Consider the following 14,125-nt stretch of genomic DNA (forward strand, 5'->3'; position numbering starts at 1 on the left):
ATGGAATTCCTGGTGTGAAGGCCTAACAGGATTACTAGATAGAGCAGGGCACCCTGCACGGTCAGCCAGGGGATTACACCGGAGCACACACACTTCATACCTTCACACACTTCCTTTACACTGTTGTACACATGTATCAAGACTGGGCGCTTTACTTTATCTTAAGAAATATAGTTGTTGAGCTTTCTAATACTGAGTGAATGTGATATATACTGTATTACTGTATACATACACAAGCACAGGCATAAAGTGGAGCACTCGTTACTGCATTACTGCAGCTATAATGATTCATATGAGCGAGGCAGACAGCTGTCAAAAAGTCTTGATGGAATGTGTTTAAAAGATCCTCCACACACACACATTTAGAAACTAGAGACTTTATTTTGACTGTACACAAGAAGTTTACACCTAGTGCAGACGATAATGAATTTAATAGCTAGAATGTATATATTGCATATATCTGTAATTCAACTCTTCTGACTCAAAAACAACATTTCGGATATCCACGACCTCATTCTTCCTATTGAATAAATGACCTCTGAGGGCCTTACAATCTGTAATACGACATCCTCTGTCCTTAACCCTTCATTGGAGAGTGCTAAAGAAAAGTTTCTTTCAGGTCCAATTCTGTGTCTGGTTGAGATGAGTTTCATTCACTGCACAGTGGAGACAGAAGTTACAACAAAGCTGTAGAGTTCTCTGTGAGCAGAGAGAGTCCTGGCCATGATTACATACAGTTACAGGAAGTAACAGTTCAACTAATGCTGTGGGTTGGCTAAGCTTCTTAAGGCCTGTAGGGGGACGTTGGGACTGGACCTTAGACACAAAAACATGGGAAAATGAAATGAAACCCTTTCAGTTAATGAGAGCAGCTGGGACGGAGATGTTTGAGACTTTAGGTTGTGTAGCCCGAACCCTTGTAGAGCAGGCGTATGTGTGAACGCAGGACTAGAGACTCCCCAATACTGACAACATTCAGAAGTTTACCTAAATATTGAACATTTTTAATGAGGGCCTAAAATAAATGTGACCATGTTCACATGCACTTTGAGCTCCAGCCTTGAATCAAGAGGTGAATCTCTTTTCCTGTGAGCACATCAGCAGTAACAGCCAGTAGTGCATGTAATCAACAGTAACATTAGTTTAGCAAGATACATACAGTGTTTGTGTGTTTTAGTTCCACTTAATGTGTAAATGATCATTTGTTCTTTACACACAAGTGACTTTAGAGAGTTCTTGTCATTCATTTTTGACACAGCTGGATTAAGCTGTTAGGGGTTCTATGGAGGGTAATCTGATTACATGTGTTTTCTCTCCGTGGTTTTGAGCAGTTTGCATTGATGGAGAAAAGACCAACAGGTCAGAAATGTCCTCATTAAATACTTTGATACTGCTGAAGTTCATGTAGATACAAATTGTGGACCAAAGATGAAGAATGATGATGGAAGTGTTGTCATGTCGTTGTGAGTGGTGACGTGAGCCTTCTGATGAAGAGTTTCATCAGCAGCACCAATGTAAGAACTCACAGTGAGCACTCAGCATTTCCCATCAACCCTTCCTTCTGTGCGTATTGGTCCCGGGGGACTCTCACATTTCATGCAGTCGAGCCTCCAGAGGAAGTCGGACTAAATCACTACCCAACATGCATTGCACTCAACAAGAATCGGGGATCCAAACTGCGCAGGTAACTGCACCCCCACACTTTAGGAAGCTTAGCACAACTGCCAAACATGTTTCACCAGAATTACTTCAGGTTCTCCACAATAACACTGTTGTTGACAACATTTCCCCAGCACTGAACTAAAGTATTTAGAGTATTTAGAGTATCATATATTCTGCTTTCCTCTAAATAGTCTTTTCTAAGCAGCAGCAGCAGGAAGCAGGATCTATTTTCTGCTTTTTGAAGTTTCCAAAGACGAACACTTTAAGATGGACGGGTGAAGTCACAGCTCCAGTAGAGCTCATGGAGTCACGTGATGACAGCTCAGACACACAATGACATCAGCAGTGAGACAGAGGGCTGGTGGTACTGAGAGGGGTCTCATTCAGTTTAGTCAACGACCACTTTAATATGAAGACAGCCGCTTTCAGCCAGCGGGACTGTAATCTACATTAGAAATCAATACATACATACTGCAAGGTTCATAATGTTCTTAAAGAATTGTGTTCAGCTCTGCAGCTTCTTCATGACGAGGCTGCTGGGCGGTGCGCTGGTGAATATAGTCCCCACAAAAACATGGCTCCCCCACAGGGAGTGCCGGATCACTCTGCAGCAGCCCAGGTCCTCGATCTGAAAGCCCAGGTGACGGTACCGGTCATCGGTCTCAAACAGCGTGTTGTTGGTGTAGGAGCCGAAGAACTGGGGAGGAACACATGTCCGTCATATAGTTATGTGATCACGTCCGTCATATAGTTATGTGATCACATCCGTCATATAGTTATGTGATCACGTCCGTCATATAGTTATGTGATCACATCATCTCCAGAACAACGTATGCAATTCTGTTCAATGCGTTTACAACGTACCAGCAGCTTTGAATGTTGACTGAGGGTGATAATTCTGAATTCATCTTCTGATCGATAGCCCGCCCCGTTAACCTACACGATGTGGGCCGTGCATGCAGGCTGCTGTGGGTGAAGTTTACCAACGCACACACGGTCATGGACACGTTCACCACATGAACGAGCTTAGCTTTACAGCAGAGTATTGGGATGTGTTCACGTTAGCGCGAGAGAGAGACGAGTGTGACGTCAGCAGTGTCGTCACAGCTGTGAATGGAGCAGACGCGTGTCGACACTTTATTTGAGGCTGAATAAATGCTACAGCTCCTCATTAGCTAACGTCTCTCGTCTGATGATCAAAGAGAAGGTTAGCCTCGAAGATAGCAACAACTCGGGCTTCCTTAAGGTGGACTGACCTTTAAGGTGGACCAGCTATTCTCATTCTAGTGACAAGCTGCTCTTCTGAGTTCTGCTGAGTTTAAAAAGATATAAATGTATTTGTCTTTTGTTTTGTTTCACTGATCAAAATGGTCAAACTGGATATCGTTGTCTAATGGTTAAGTATTAACATCCCTGATGGTGAGAGTATAACACGATGTAAAGAACAACACAGCCTGTATCCTCATCCTACAACGTATCCTGTATCCTTACCCTGATCCTACAGCGCTCTCACAACAGTCCAAGTTCAAATGATTTGAAGTCAAACTGCAGAGCCGGTCTGGCTTTTTTCTTTAGCGGTTCTTATAAATCAATCAAAGTATTGAGCTGGGCGCTCAGCACCAACTCTGAACCGTTCCCATTGTCGAGTCCAGCTCAGACCGCTTCACATGAGTCTCAGGTAATCTCTCCCGGCTCACTGTGCACCTTCTAAACTGAGGCCTACACAACCATGTGAACTTTGAGTGAACCTGAGACGCTTCACCCAATCCAATACTCTGGTTTGCCGTGCCAACTAGTGGTGACAACATGCTGTGCAGCACTATAGTAACTACAGCACAACAGCTCCGAGCTACTCACTCAGGTATTACTGTGGTGAAACAGTCCAACTTGCATAAGCTGGGCCAACACTCTATACTACTGGAAGATGTGTTTAGAACCCGGCCCCGTGAGTAGATCTGCATCTGTTCACATCTGTCCTTTACCTTGCAATGCGGCTGGACTCTCAGCATGTCTCCAGACCATAGTGAGAATCTCAGGACCACATTTCACTCGAAATGTATCGTCAGGCTTCAAATAATGTGTTTGTGTCCAATCAGGAGCCACAGGCAGCTAGGGGCGGGGCTTAGGTGTGTGTGACCACACAGGGAGGAGACTGTTGGTTCTAAACAACAATGGCGGCTTCTGAAGAGGTTAGCGTAGCTGCTGCAATAGCATCCGTTCTACAAACAGGAGAGATCTTTTCCATGAAGATGTTTGCATTCCACCAAACAAGCTACCCAAAGAGATTAGATGAGCAGATTCTGAACTGGATAGAGATTTGATGAAGTGCTATCCCTCATGAAGAGTTCCCTCTACATCAGTGAGTGACAGCGCTATCTTACCGCCAGGCCCGAGGACGGGTCGATGAAGTCGGCCCAGAAGCCCTCCCTCTGCAGAGCGCAGCAGATCTCCTTCGCTCCATCAACAAACTGTAAGCAGAGAAACAGCTTCAGAGACCTTCAGATACCCATGTGTGGCTAAGAGACCAGATGATTCATATCTTCTCCCAGAAATCCAAAAGAAACCTGGTTCTGTCAGATTCATTTGATGCACTTATGTTTAAAATCGTAACAATACAAACTGTTCTACTGAAATCACATCTGTGAGCCCGGTTCTGCCGTTATGGACCGTTGGCTCTACGGTCTAACCCTGCTCCATATCAAAGTGTCTCCAGATAACTTCTGTAGGATTTGACGCTATGTGAATAAATTGAATTGTCTCCTCCAGAGATAAGAGTCCACATGTTTCCTCTCCGTACAGACAGCACGCTCTGCGGGGGTGAGCTGTACTTCTTCAGCTACAGTCGTCTCTGAGTCAAAGTACATCTAGGTCTGTCCAGCATGAACCGACCCGTGCAACATCACTGATAGTTAAATATGCATATTTATTATGTGGTGAGGTCACAATGGAGGGGGGAAATGTCAAAAGTGCAAAAATCCTCATTGAAACACATTCAAGTGGGCTTAAAGGAAAAATCAATGAATTTATAGTTAAATGACAGAATATTTTACTCTACATATATTATTACTATATATAGATGAAGTGAATCTATAGATGGTGCACTGACACAATGTGAACAGTATAGATTGATCATGCAGAGGACTACTGTTAGATTACAAACAATGAGACTTCATACAGAGGAGATCAGGGAAACAACATCACATTATATCAGGTTATATCAGGTTGTTCTGAGATCACAATACAAGTGGAATTTATGGAACAAGCAGCTTCATCAGCACAAAACGATTTGGGTTTTGTTTATATGGTGCGTGGGCTTCATAGTGATATTGACTCTAAACAGACTCCTGTACTCAGTCAGATGGGTTCATCAGACGACTACATCTTGTATTAAACATATCGGTGATATCTGATGTCTCGACATTCATTTCCACAATGAACAACTCGACACCAGCCATCATCTTGCCATCGTTATCTGATGCTGCCACCTGGTGGTCTCTGGTGGTATTACCCACCAGGTGCCCATTCCTCACCTGCAGAGGGCCACATGAGCTCATGGCTTCATCCCAAATCACCACCATGTTGTGACAGCAGATCGTTACTATGAGGACAGAACTGTTTGTAGGAATGTTTCCTCAATGGCTGTCAGCATTACAACTCTGCAGGCCCTCCCTCCTCCTCGGCAGGACTAGGCCGTCCTGCTGCTTGTTGTGGTTGCTGGCCCTTTGTTCTCCATTGTTGCTTCTATCAGTCTGACACCAGGATGTGTAACATTGGCCATCGGCCCCCACCGTTGATCCTTCTGTATAGAGAAAGCTTGTTCACTTTCTCCTTGGTTCTTCCTCACTGAGACTGTACGCATTCTGTTGTGATGATTAAACCTTCTCTGCTCAGAGAATACATATTTAAAAGACAACCTCTGGTTTTCGGTATTCCTTATTTCAGCATTAAAAACCTCACGCAAAGCGGCTATGGAATGTTTCCTCTCAGCCCTGCACTGACACAGCGCAGCGTTTATGGAGCTGTGTGGTTTCAGATCCAGGAAGTCCAGATGGAATAACATTAATGTCTTTAACAGTTTAGCAGTCACCAAAGCACTGCACAGAAGTGGCCGATGCAGTGCCTTGTGGGATGACGTTGCAGCAAAGGTTAAGCCAGGTGCAATGTATTGATTGGATCCAGTGTGTGAAACACGGGGGACAACTTGAATAATATCCAAACAGGCAAAAACTTCATTTCCACAAATCCTTCTAATAAATGCATCTTCATTTTCTATAAACGTGTAGATTATCTCTAAGTCGTCAGTGTGAGCCTCTCTGAGTCCCACAGACTGCAGTGACGACGCTGAACGCCGACGAATAGGAAGCACAAATGAAAGCAGTATATTCTAGTAGAGAAAAGATTTTGTTAATGATTCAGTAAATGCTTTACAACGCTCTGTAGTTACTGGAAATGTTTGGATCACACAAGTCGGTAACAGTCCCATAATTAGACATGCACACATATTGTGGCACCCTTAACATTCATCTTCTAGGTTGTAGGTCTAAACTTGTGAATGAGGTGCAGAACGATTTATTACCTCAGCCAAGGAGTTATGTTGTCGGTTCAGTTGGTTTGTTGGTTTGTCAGCAGGATGACAGAAGAACTACTGGCCCGGTTTTTAAGGAACTTGGTGGAAGGGTGTAGCATGGGCCAAGGAACGAGCCATCATACAGGTATTTAGGGGTGGATCCAAATCATGGGGCATGAACAGGCTTTATGTCTGACTTATGGAGGCCTGGGCTCTCTGATGGCCTTCTAGTTGAGAAGAGCTGTAGATAGACTCGGACTCCACGGTTATTGGACTCAAAGGCTGGAGCAGTTGCAAGAGAGTGTCCCAGTCTGCCTAAACATAGACACCACCCCCCCCCACATACAGCAGCTCACCTTGTCAAGCATCTGATCTCTCTCCTGTCCCACCTCAGCACTCCATGACGTCATATCGTTCTGGGTCTTTTGGGTCACTGTGACCACCATCATACCAGTGGATGGAGCCTCAGGAAACATGGACTGGAAATCTGTTGATGGAACAGAAAAGGAAACGTACACATCAGCCAGAAACAGGAAGCACTGCTCCTCAGCAGTCAGAGCAGCACCTTCTCCTGAAGGTGGAGAGAAAGAGCGTGACCAAGTCACAACCATTCACAACACTGTTAACCAAGGCCACACTGCCTGCTTCTTAAGAACCGGTCCACATTCAGAACACCAACATGGATAATAATTGTGTGAGTTGCTCCAGCGCGGTCTCAGTTCTGTACCTTTCTTTAGGAGTTCAGGGCAGGACTGTATGGCACACTCCAGACTGGAGCTGTCAAAGTACTGCTCAGCTCGACTGACGTTGTGAGACGAGGCTGGCTCATCTTTCTCCTGACAGAAACACACAAACACACTCATAAATGTATAGTAGTTGTTAGTTTTAGATATTAGTTGACTAGATCATTATTATTGGAACTTAATAAACTCTGTTATACTTTAAAGAGCAGCTGTCTGTGATTACTTTGTGCATGTATTGTGATAACAGCTGATATGTGGTCTGTGCTCCTACGCAACACCTTCACTGTTCACTCTGAATGTGTAATAGTACTCAGACTGTTGACATTGTGAGTGAACACTAATTATGAGACTTAGTTTATCGTTTGGTTATTGGTCCCTGTTCTCAGGGTGGTGCCCCGTTATTATTAATAATCGTACTGACATTAATAATTCTATTGATGTCAATAATTTAGTTTTTTTATATGCTGATAACTCAAACACGCTCCTTTTCCTTCCCAACAACGTGACGCACTGTTTTCAGCACAGAGGTGGCTGAGTCTGGAGCTCTGCAGCCGGACTACGAGTGTCAACATTACTGTACTTACAAAGAACTCTCCGATGACCTGGGCCAGAATGAAGTCATGTCTGTCACTGCTGGACGGGGAGGACAGCACGTCAGGGATAGCGTTTGGTGGCAGGCTCTTCTTCTGCTCCGCTAATCCCTCCAGGTGGCAGTCAAATCCCACATTACCGGGCAGCTGGAAGCGCTGGTCCTGGGGTCCAAAAGGGCCCATGCTCTCATCGGGCCACACTGTCCAGAGTCCATAAGAAGAACGTTATTCACAGGTCAAATAAACAGGTAAAATGATGTTCTTACAGGCTTGGTCTATACAAACATCAGTGGCTCAGAGGAAGAGGCTGCACAGCTATTTAACCATCTTGCTGCCTTTGATGCCCTTTGAAAGCTTTGTGTCGACTGCCACACATTAGGATCTTTAGCAGGCTCTCATTTTATATTGTATCATCAGCTCCAGCTACTTCATGTTGAAAAGCAAACACCCTACCCATGTCAGAGGGAGTGATGGCTATGCGGGGCTCATCAGAGCCCGATGATCCAGCAGTAGAGGAGGCTCTGGCTCCGGCCACACGATGCACCAACACATGCAGCCCTGGGAGGTAACTGACCAGCCTGGCTCTGCTGCACAGCACCTGTTGATTTAACTGTATGATCATTTTGGATAATGGAGTTCATAAAGAGCGGCGTTTCTTTTATTCAGCCTACACTCATATGTATGTACACATACTGCACATGCAACCGCTTCAAATAAGGCTCTGTTTCCACGTTAACAGATTTATTTATTTTAAAGGATATTGTCCAACATTGTGGTTAAAGGAGGACCTGCTCTACCCTGAGCTACAGCCGTCCTCTCCGAGAGTATTCAGAGAACTACAGCGGCCTTCAAGCAACGTAAAAACACAGAGGTCTCTCTCTAGAGTCTGTGTTCAGTTTGTCCCTTCTGGGCTGCTGTAGAAACATGGCGGTGCAACATGGAGGACTCTGTGAAGAAGACCGGCTCCCTGTGTAGATATGAAGAGCTCTTCAGATATAAACTAGACACTTTAGTAACACAGACTTGGTTTAACATACTCTTAATTAACGGAAACACAATGATTCTTAGTCTCAGGTGTTTATACACCACTGAAACTTAGTTATGAATATTATCTACAACTTCTGCCAATAAATCATCCTAAATCCTACACACTGTTCCCCCAACATCTCCAGCTGCACATCTATGGTGTGCACTGTGCATGCATGTTAAATAACAGGGAGATAACAAACGGAATGTCCCCCAGGGACTACTGCACTAACTCTCTCTCTCTCACACACACACACACACGTGTTGACTTACACTGGCCATCCTGGTGGGCCTGTTTTCCTGCAGTGTCCACTTATGTTTCTGTGAGAGGAGAGAGGTGAAGCAGTCAGGAACTAGCTCCACACACACACCAGCAACATGAAAACCTAACCCAGAGGGAGAACTGTGTATCCTACAAGATGTGACAGAACTAAACCAAGTACGCTATGATCCATACTTCTATCATTCGGTCACATACTGTCCGAGACAGAGAGCTGTAAGCAAACCTTGTGCAGTCATTTAGATAGGGCCACTTTACAGTCACTCAACCTGATGAGTCACGGAACACACCGGCGATTAAAGTCACCTACAGGCTAACAACAGAGCAAGAACCCGAACTTACCTAACAGTTGAAAGTAGAAGCCAGCCTTACTTAGCGGCCATTGGCGGTGTAGGACAGACCACCCCAATACAAAGACGCTGGAGTTGTACCTGCTAGCGTTACGTGATACTTTCTATTACTCGTGCAGATGTTTAGAAAGACCGAAGTCACGTAAGACTAGTTATCATAACAGTCGCAGCTAAGTTCATCCCATAGGTTCATTCACGCTAGCTTCACCTTGAATTCGCGCATGCGCTGTTGTGATGGAGGCTCGACTCTTTTTTTGTGTGAATTCGATGAATGGCGCTTGCAAACAACTATCATACGCATTACCGCCACCTACTGACCGGAGTGTGGATGTGTATGGCTGTGCTGGTTACATGTTCTGATAGATATCCGAATCTGCTTAATGTGTCCAAGTATGAATGCACATACAAGTCATTTGACTCTGTTCTTTTCATCCCTCACAATGTAATTACACAGAAAGAGAAACAACAGCAGGTTGAACTTCCAGGGCTGGAGCAGGAAGGACATCCTCTTCTGGGCCTATACAAGAGGGAAGGGTCAGTACGTCACTGAACTCATATTAAGTATTCTTAATGAATGTGATTGTAATAGAGCATCTTTGTCATCAATAGCGAACCAACTATCAAACTGTTAATGATATTTCATAATATTCAGGAGGGCTAATGTTAACCAGCAATCTCTATTTTTGTCCGGGGGTGGTTGTTATGACTTAGTGCAGGGGTCATCTTCACTCTGGGCCACATCAGCATCACGGTCGCCCTCAAAGGTAAATGTAAGACGGTGTAAATGTAACTACTCCTAACATATTGGTAAATAACTGTCTCTGCATTTGATTATTGTTTATTCAAGTGTTAAAATATTGTACATGCAGTTATATAAATGTAAAAATATATTTAAGCACATTTCTGTTATTATAACTTAAATCCTTTTAATTTAGGGTTAAGAAACCCACATTACTCTATCAAACTATTAAAGAAAATAGCAAAGACAAGTTATTACAATAACTTTGTTCAAAGCTTAAAATCCTTTCAAGGGTGCATTTGCACAATCCCACGTGAAGTATTTCATGTGTTGTAAAGACTTACAGAGAGAAAGACTGTAAAGAAGTTTAAAGGACTTTGCGGGAGCGTTCCCTGAAAGTTCGTGAGTGTTGAGATTGTGATTGGATGGTCGTTGCAGCTGGGCGGCTTGTTCGGCTCACCCGGAGCTTGCCACGGCCCCACAAAGTGGCATCACATGTGGTTGTATCGGAGTAGTTTTACGACTTACTGGAGATATTTGTTGAAATTCTGTCTACCACCAAAGCTTTGTTCGAAAAATATTTTCTTATGTTGAGATGAATAGTTTATGGAAAATGTGAGTGCTTCATCATCTAGTCCAGCACAAGATGTGTTGCCTTCTTGGAAGACAACGAGCAGTAAAAGATTGAGTTGCTCCTCCATTGACAGTGTGTTAGTCGGCCTACCACCAGTAACTGGGTGTAAATGCTCATGACGTATTGATGGTTCTCTGGTAACTCATCACACACTGTGAGAGATGAACCTCTTGGATCTGAATGACGCCATGACGCTCCGCTCAGACTTCACCTTTTGTTTTTCCACTCTGTGTCACATTTAGATTTGTGGAGCTGTAAAGGAGATCAGTACGCTTTAGTGTAATGGAGGTTCGTTTTGAAGGACAGAGACTATGGAACCCATTCCTACCAGCAAGAGAAAGAAGACTGATGAAAAGTGAAGGATGAGAACTAGAAGAGGCTATACTGGGTTAACAATATGAAACAAAATCATAATGAGATAACATGTCAAATGCTTTCCCTTTTAAGTCAAACTATGACAGTAATTCAGAGGTGTGACTATTCAAACGTGTCATTCCCAACACTGACCTTTAATGTATCTTCATATTAATCATCCGTTCTGCTTTGAATGGCTCCGTATTGAAGCAAAGTCACAGAAAATTCAAATGAATGAAGTGAGCAGCTCTGAGCCCATTAGCTACATCAAGTGATGTTGTGTTCAGTTTGAGTTTTCCCTCCGATATCCGACCAGCTGTGGACTAAATTCAAAAGGGCCGACCGACAGGGAGTTTATGTGAAAGTCCTGAGGGTGTTCTGTGACGCTGTACAGCAGCCCTCCAACCGTATATGGAGTCATGTTCGGATGGATCCAGTCTCAGTGAAGAAAACACTCCTCCTGTGGTTGATTCAGCATAAAGATCATTTAATGAGCAGAGAAGAGAAAGTATGACACGTTTAAAACATGTCCAGTATCGGCCTAAAACAGGAGGACAGGAAGTGTGCCAGTGTCACTAATAATACCCAGACTATCACCGAGGCAACTGCTTTATCTTCAGCTTGTGTTTGTGCAGCTGTGACCCCTGAAGGGAGGAGCATCCACAGCTTTCTAAGGAAGTGTGTGACATGAAACCCAACAGTGACACAAGTGACCGTGAGGCTGTCAGCGTCTACATACTGGTGTCCTCCACATATACGTGTTAGAAAGCAGTGCCTCGCCCATGAAATCACTAAATATTCCCGTCTAATTCTCAGCAGGACAGCAAATAAATGAACTTTTCATATCATATTAATATATTACAGATATGATTTTCTAATTCCATCGATCACAGGAGACAGACGACGGATGAGGAGCAGCTCATGTTGCAGCTGTAGTAGGTGAGTCCTCACAGAAGAAGGCCTGCAGAGCCTTCCCCCTGGAGGCGTACTGGATGCTCTCTATCTCACCGCCGAAGTTCCTGGGCTTCTGAAAGTGGATCTCCAGGTGGTCCTGCAGGTCCTCCTCGTCCCCCTTGTCCTCGATGTCTTTCAGGAGGATGGTACGCTTTGGAGCGCCACAGAAGGTCTGAAATGAATCGTCAGCAGATGGTTATTGATGACACCACTGGTATGAACACCACTGGTTGATCGATACTAAAAGGATCCCGTTTTTGATGCCAACCTCTGATAATACAGGTGGTTCAGAACACTTCAGTGTCTGTCACTGGGTCACAAACTGTTTCTCTGGGGAGACAAACCGCAGTGACCCCCCAACAGGCCTCATCTCTGAATCATGAGGAGCCTTTGTGCAGAAATGAGCGTTCCTGACCACTTTCACTGACCGTATGTTATTTTGAATAGGTAAACCCAGTGTGCGAAATATGGGGGTTCTCGGGGGTCTAAGACCCCTTGATTGACCCTTCAGACCCCCTGAATGCCTCAATAGCAAAACAAAATGTCTTATAATCTTACTAAGAGCCTGGATTAAAACAGGACATCGTCTCTGCTCTTCTTGGAGTTGTTTTGTGAACATGCTCTCTATCTGTGGAGGGCTGTGGAGGTCTGTGGAGGGCTGTGGAGGTCTGTGTAGGGCTGTGGAGGGCTGTGGAGGTCTGTGGAGGGCTGTGGAGGGCTGTGGAGGTCTGTGTAGGGCTGTGGAGGGCTGTGGAGGTCTGTGGAGGGCTGTGGAGGTCTGTGGAGGGCTGTGGAGGTCTGTGGAGGTCTGTGGAGGGCTGTGGAGGGCTGTGGAGGGCTGTGGAGGGCTCAAGCGTGTGCATGTGTGTGGGCTTATGTTAAATACTTTTTGTAATTACATTGAGGAGGAGTTAACAGACATCTCGTTCTCTTCATGGCTCTCATCAGTTGAACGTACTCTCTCCTGTCATAATGGACTCACTGTTATAAGAAGACTGCAGCTATCAGAACCACATGTGGCTCTAAGGTGAACTGCAGATATTAATGTTGAACAAAAGACGATGGAAGAAATCCTGCTTATTTATATGGCGACCCTGTTAATATCTCTCCCGACCCACCGGTGGGTCCCGACCCAGCCTCTGGGAATCACTTGTGTATTTCATAACTAGTGCTGGGCAAGTTAACGCGTTATTATCGTGTTAACGCATTCATTCATTAACGCCAACAATTTTGAGGAGTTTTGTTTTTATTATTAAGTGGACATTTTTAACACAAGAACCGGCCGGCCGACCCAGGCGGCAGTGAGCGGTGAACAGCTGTTTCTGTGGCGTCTCTTCCGTCTCTTCCCGTTTCCTTCACCTACATTCCCCTGGGTCCTAAGTCCCTCCATGTACAGCTTCTTATCACCCTCTATGTACCAACGTACATTTATAACAAATACCACACATTACGTATTAATGTATTAACATATTACGGTAATCAGCGTTGCATATGTGTCTGACCAATATACCAAAAAAAGCAAAAAAGAAATGATTCATTTAAATTATTGTTTTAGAGTTTTTAAAGTGTTTTATTTGTAATATGTATAATAAGCATCATTTAGTATCACTACTGAGAATTTAACAAACATAAAAACATGACGTAGATAGGTTTCAGTTTTCAAGGTGTATATTTCAAATTGCATCTCTTGCACACATGAAGATAAAGTTATGAACACTGGCTGAATATCTATGATCAGAATCATTATAACTGTGTTATAACTGCTGCTATGTAAAGAGAATACTGCTGTTAACAAGAATGTGTTTAAAGTGTTTAAACCAAATGTTATTGACCTGTTGTTCATATAGCAGCACTTTAAAATAAAAGTGCACAATACACTACTTTTGAATTCATTATTGAATTTTGCGAATAACAATGAGATTAATCGCGATTAAAAATTGTAATCGTTGCCCAGCACTAATTATAACATTAATGTACAACAAGTTAACATTAAACACATGATGGTAAACATAGAGACTCTAGCTGTGTGATGTAAAGCACGACTCCAACATCTCACCTGGAACTTGCACAGCTGGTATTTGTAAACATGTCCAACCTGCACGTTCACTTCAGAGTCCAGATCCACACGGTACCTCCCACTCAGGGCCAGGCCCTCAGCAACTACGCACGCACGCACGCACACACACACACACACACACACACACACACACACACACACACACACAC

The 14,125-nt window shown here is 44.1% G+C and overlaps 2 protein-coding genes across 3 annotated transcripts in view; both read right to left on the reverse strand.

The window, feature by feature from the left end:
* Nucleotides 1-361: 361 nt before the first annotated feature.
* On the reverse strand, nucleotides 362-9,457 carry mmadhcb (metabolism of cobalamin associated Db). Of its 2 annotated transcripts, XM_031870025.1 has the most exons (8): nucleotides 9,211-9,457; nucleotides 8,862-8,909; nucleotides 8,016-8,160; nucleotides 7,557-7,762; nucleotides 6,957-7,065; nucleotides 6,586-6,716; nucleotides 4,044-4,130; nucleotides 362-2,359 (listed from the first exon to the last, which is right to left on the reverse strand). In XM_031870025.1, exons 2-8 carry the CDS (start codon nucleotides 8,868-8,870, stop codon nucleotides 2,168-2,170), a joined length of 879 nt encoding a protein of 292 aa, XP_031725885.1. In that variant the 5' UTR covers nucleotides 8,871-8,909; nucleotides 9,211-9,457; the 3' UTR covers nucleotides 362-2,167. The 2 variants fall into 2 exon arrangements, with proteins under 2 accessions (XP_031725885.1, XP_031725884.1); XM_031870024.1 differs by having other exon boundaries at nucleotides 8,016-8,909.
* A 1,953-nt stretch (nucleotides 9,458-11,410) lies between these two features.
* nmi (N-myc (and STAT) interactor) overlaps nucleotides 11,411-14,125 on the reverse strand; it is a 5,529-nt gene continuing 2,814 nt past the window's right edge. The window contains exons 6-7 of the mRNA XM_031870010.1: nucleotides 13,956-14,059; nucleotides 11,411-12,071 (exon numbers count right to left, since the gene is read on the reverse strand). Coding sequence (XP_031725870.1) covers nucleotides 11,865-12,071; nucleotides 13,956-14,059 — 311 coding nt within the window. The 3' untranslated portion in view covers nucleotides 11,411-11,864. The remainder of the gene's footprint in view (nucleotides 12,072-13,955; nucleotides 14,060-14,125) is intronic.

The sequence above is a fragment of the Anarrhichthys ocellatus genome, unplaced genomic scaffold, assembly GCF_004355925.1.
Source record: "Anarrhichthys ocellatus isolate YVR2014 unplaced genomic scaffold, GSC_Weel_1.0 scaffold50, whole genome shotgun sequence".
Taxonomy (NCBI): Eukaryota; Metazoa; Chordata; class Actinopteri; order Perciformes; family Anarhichadidae; genus Anarrhichthys; species Anarrhichthys ocellatus.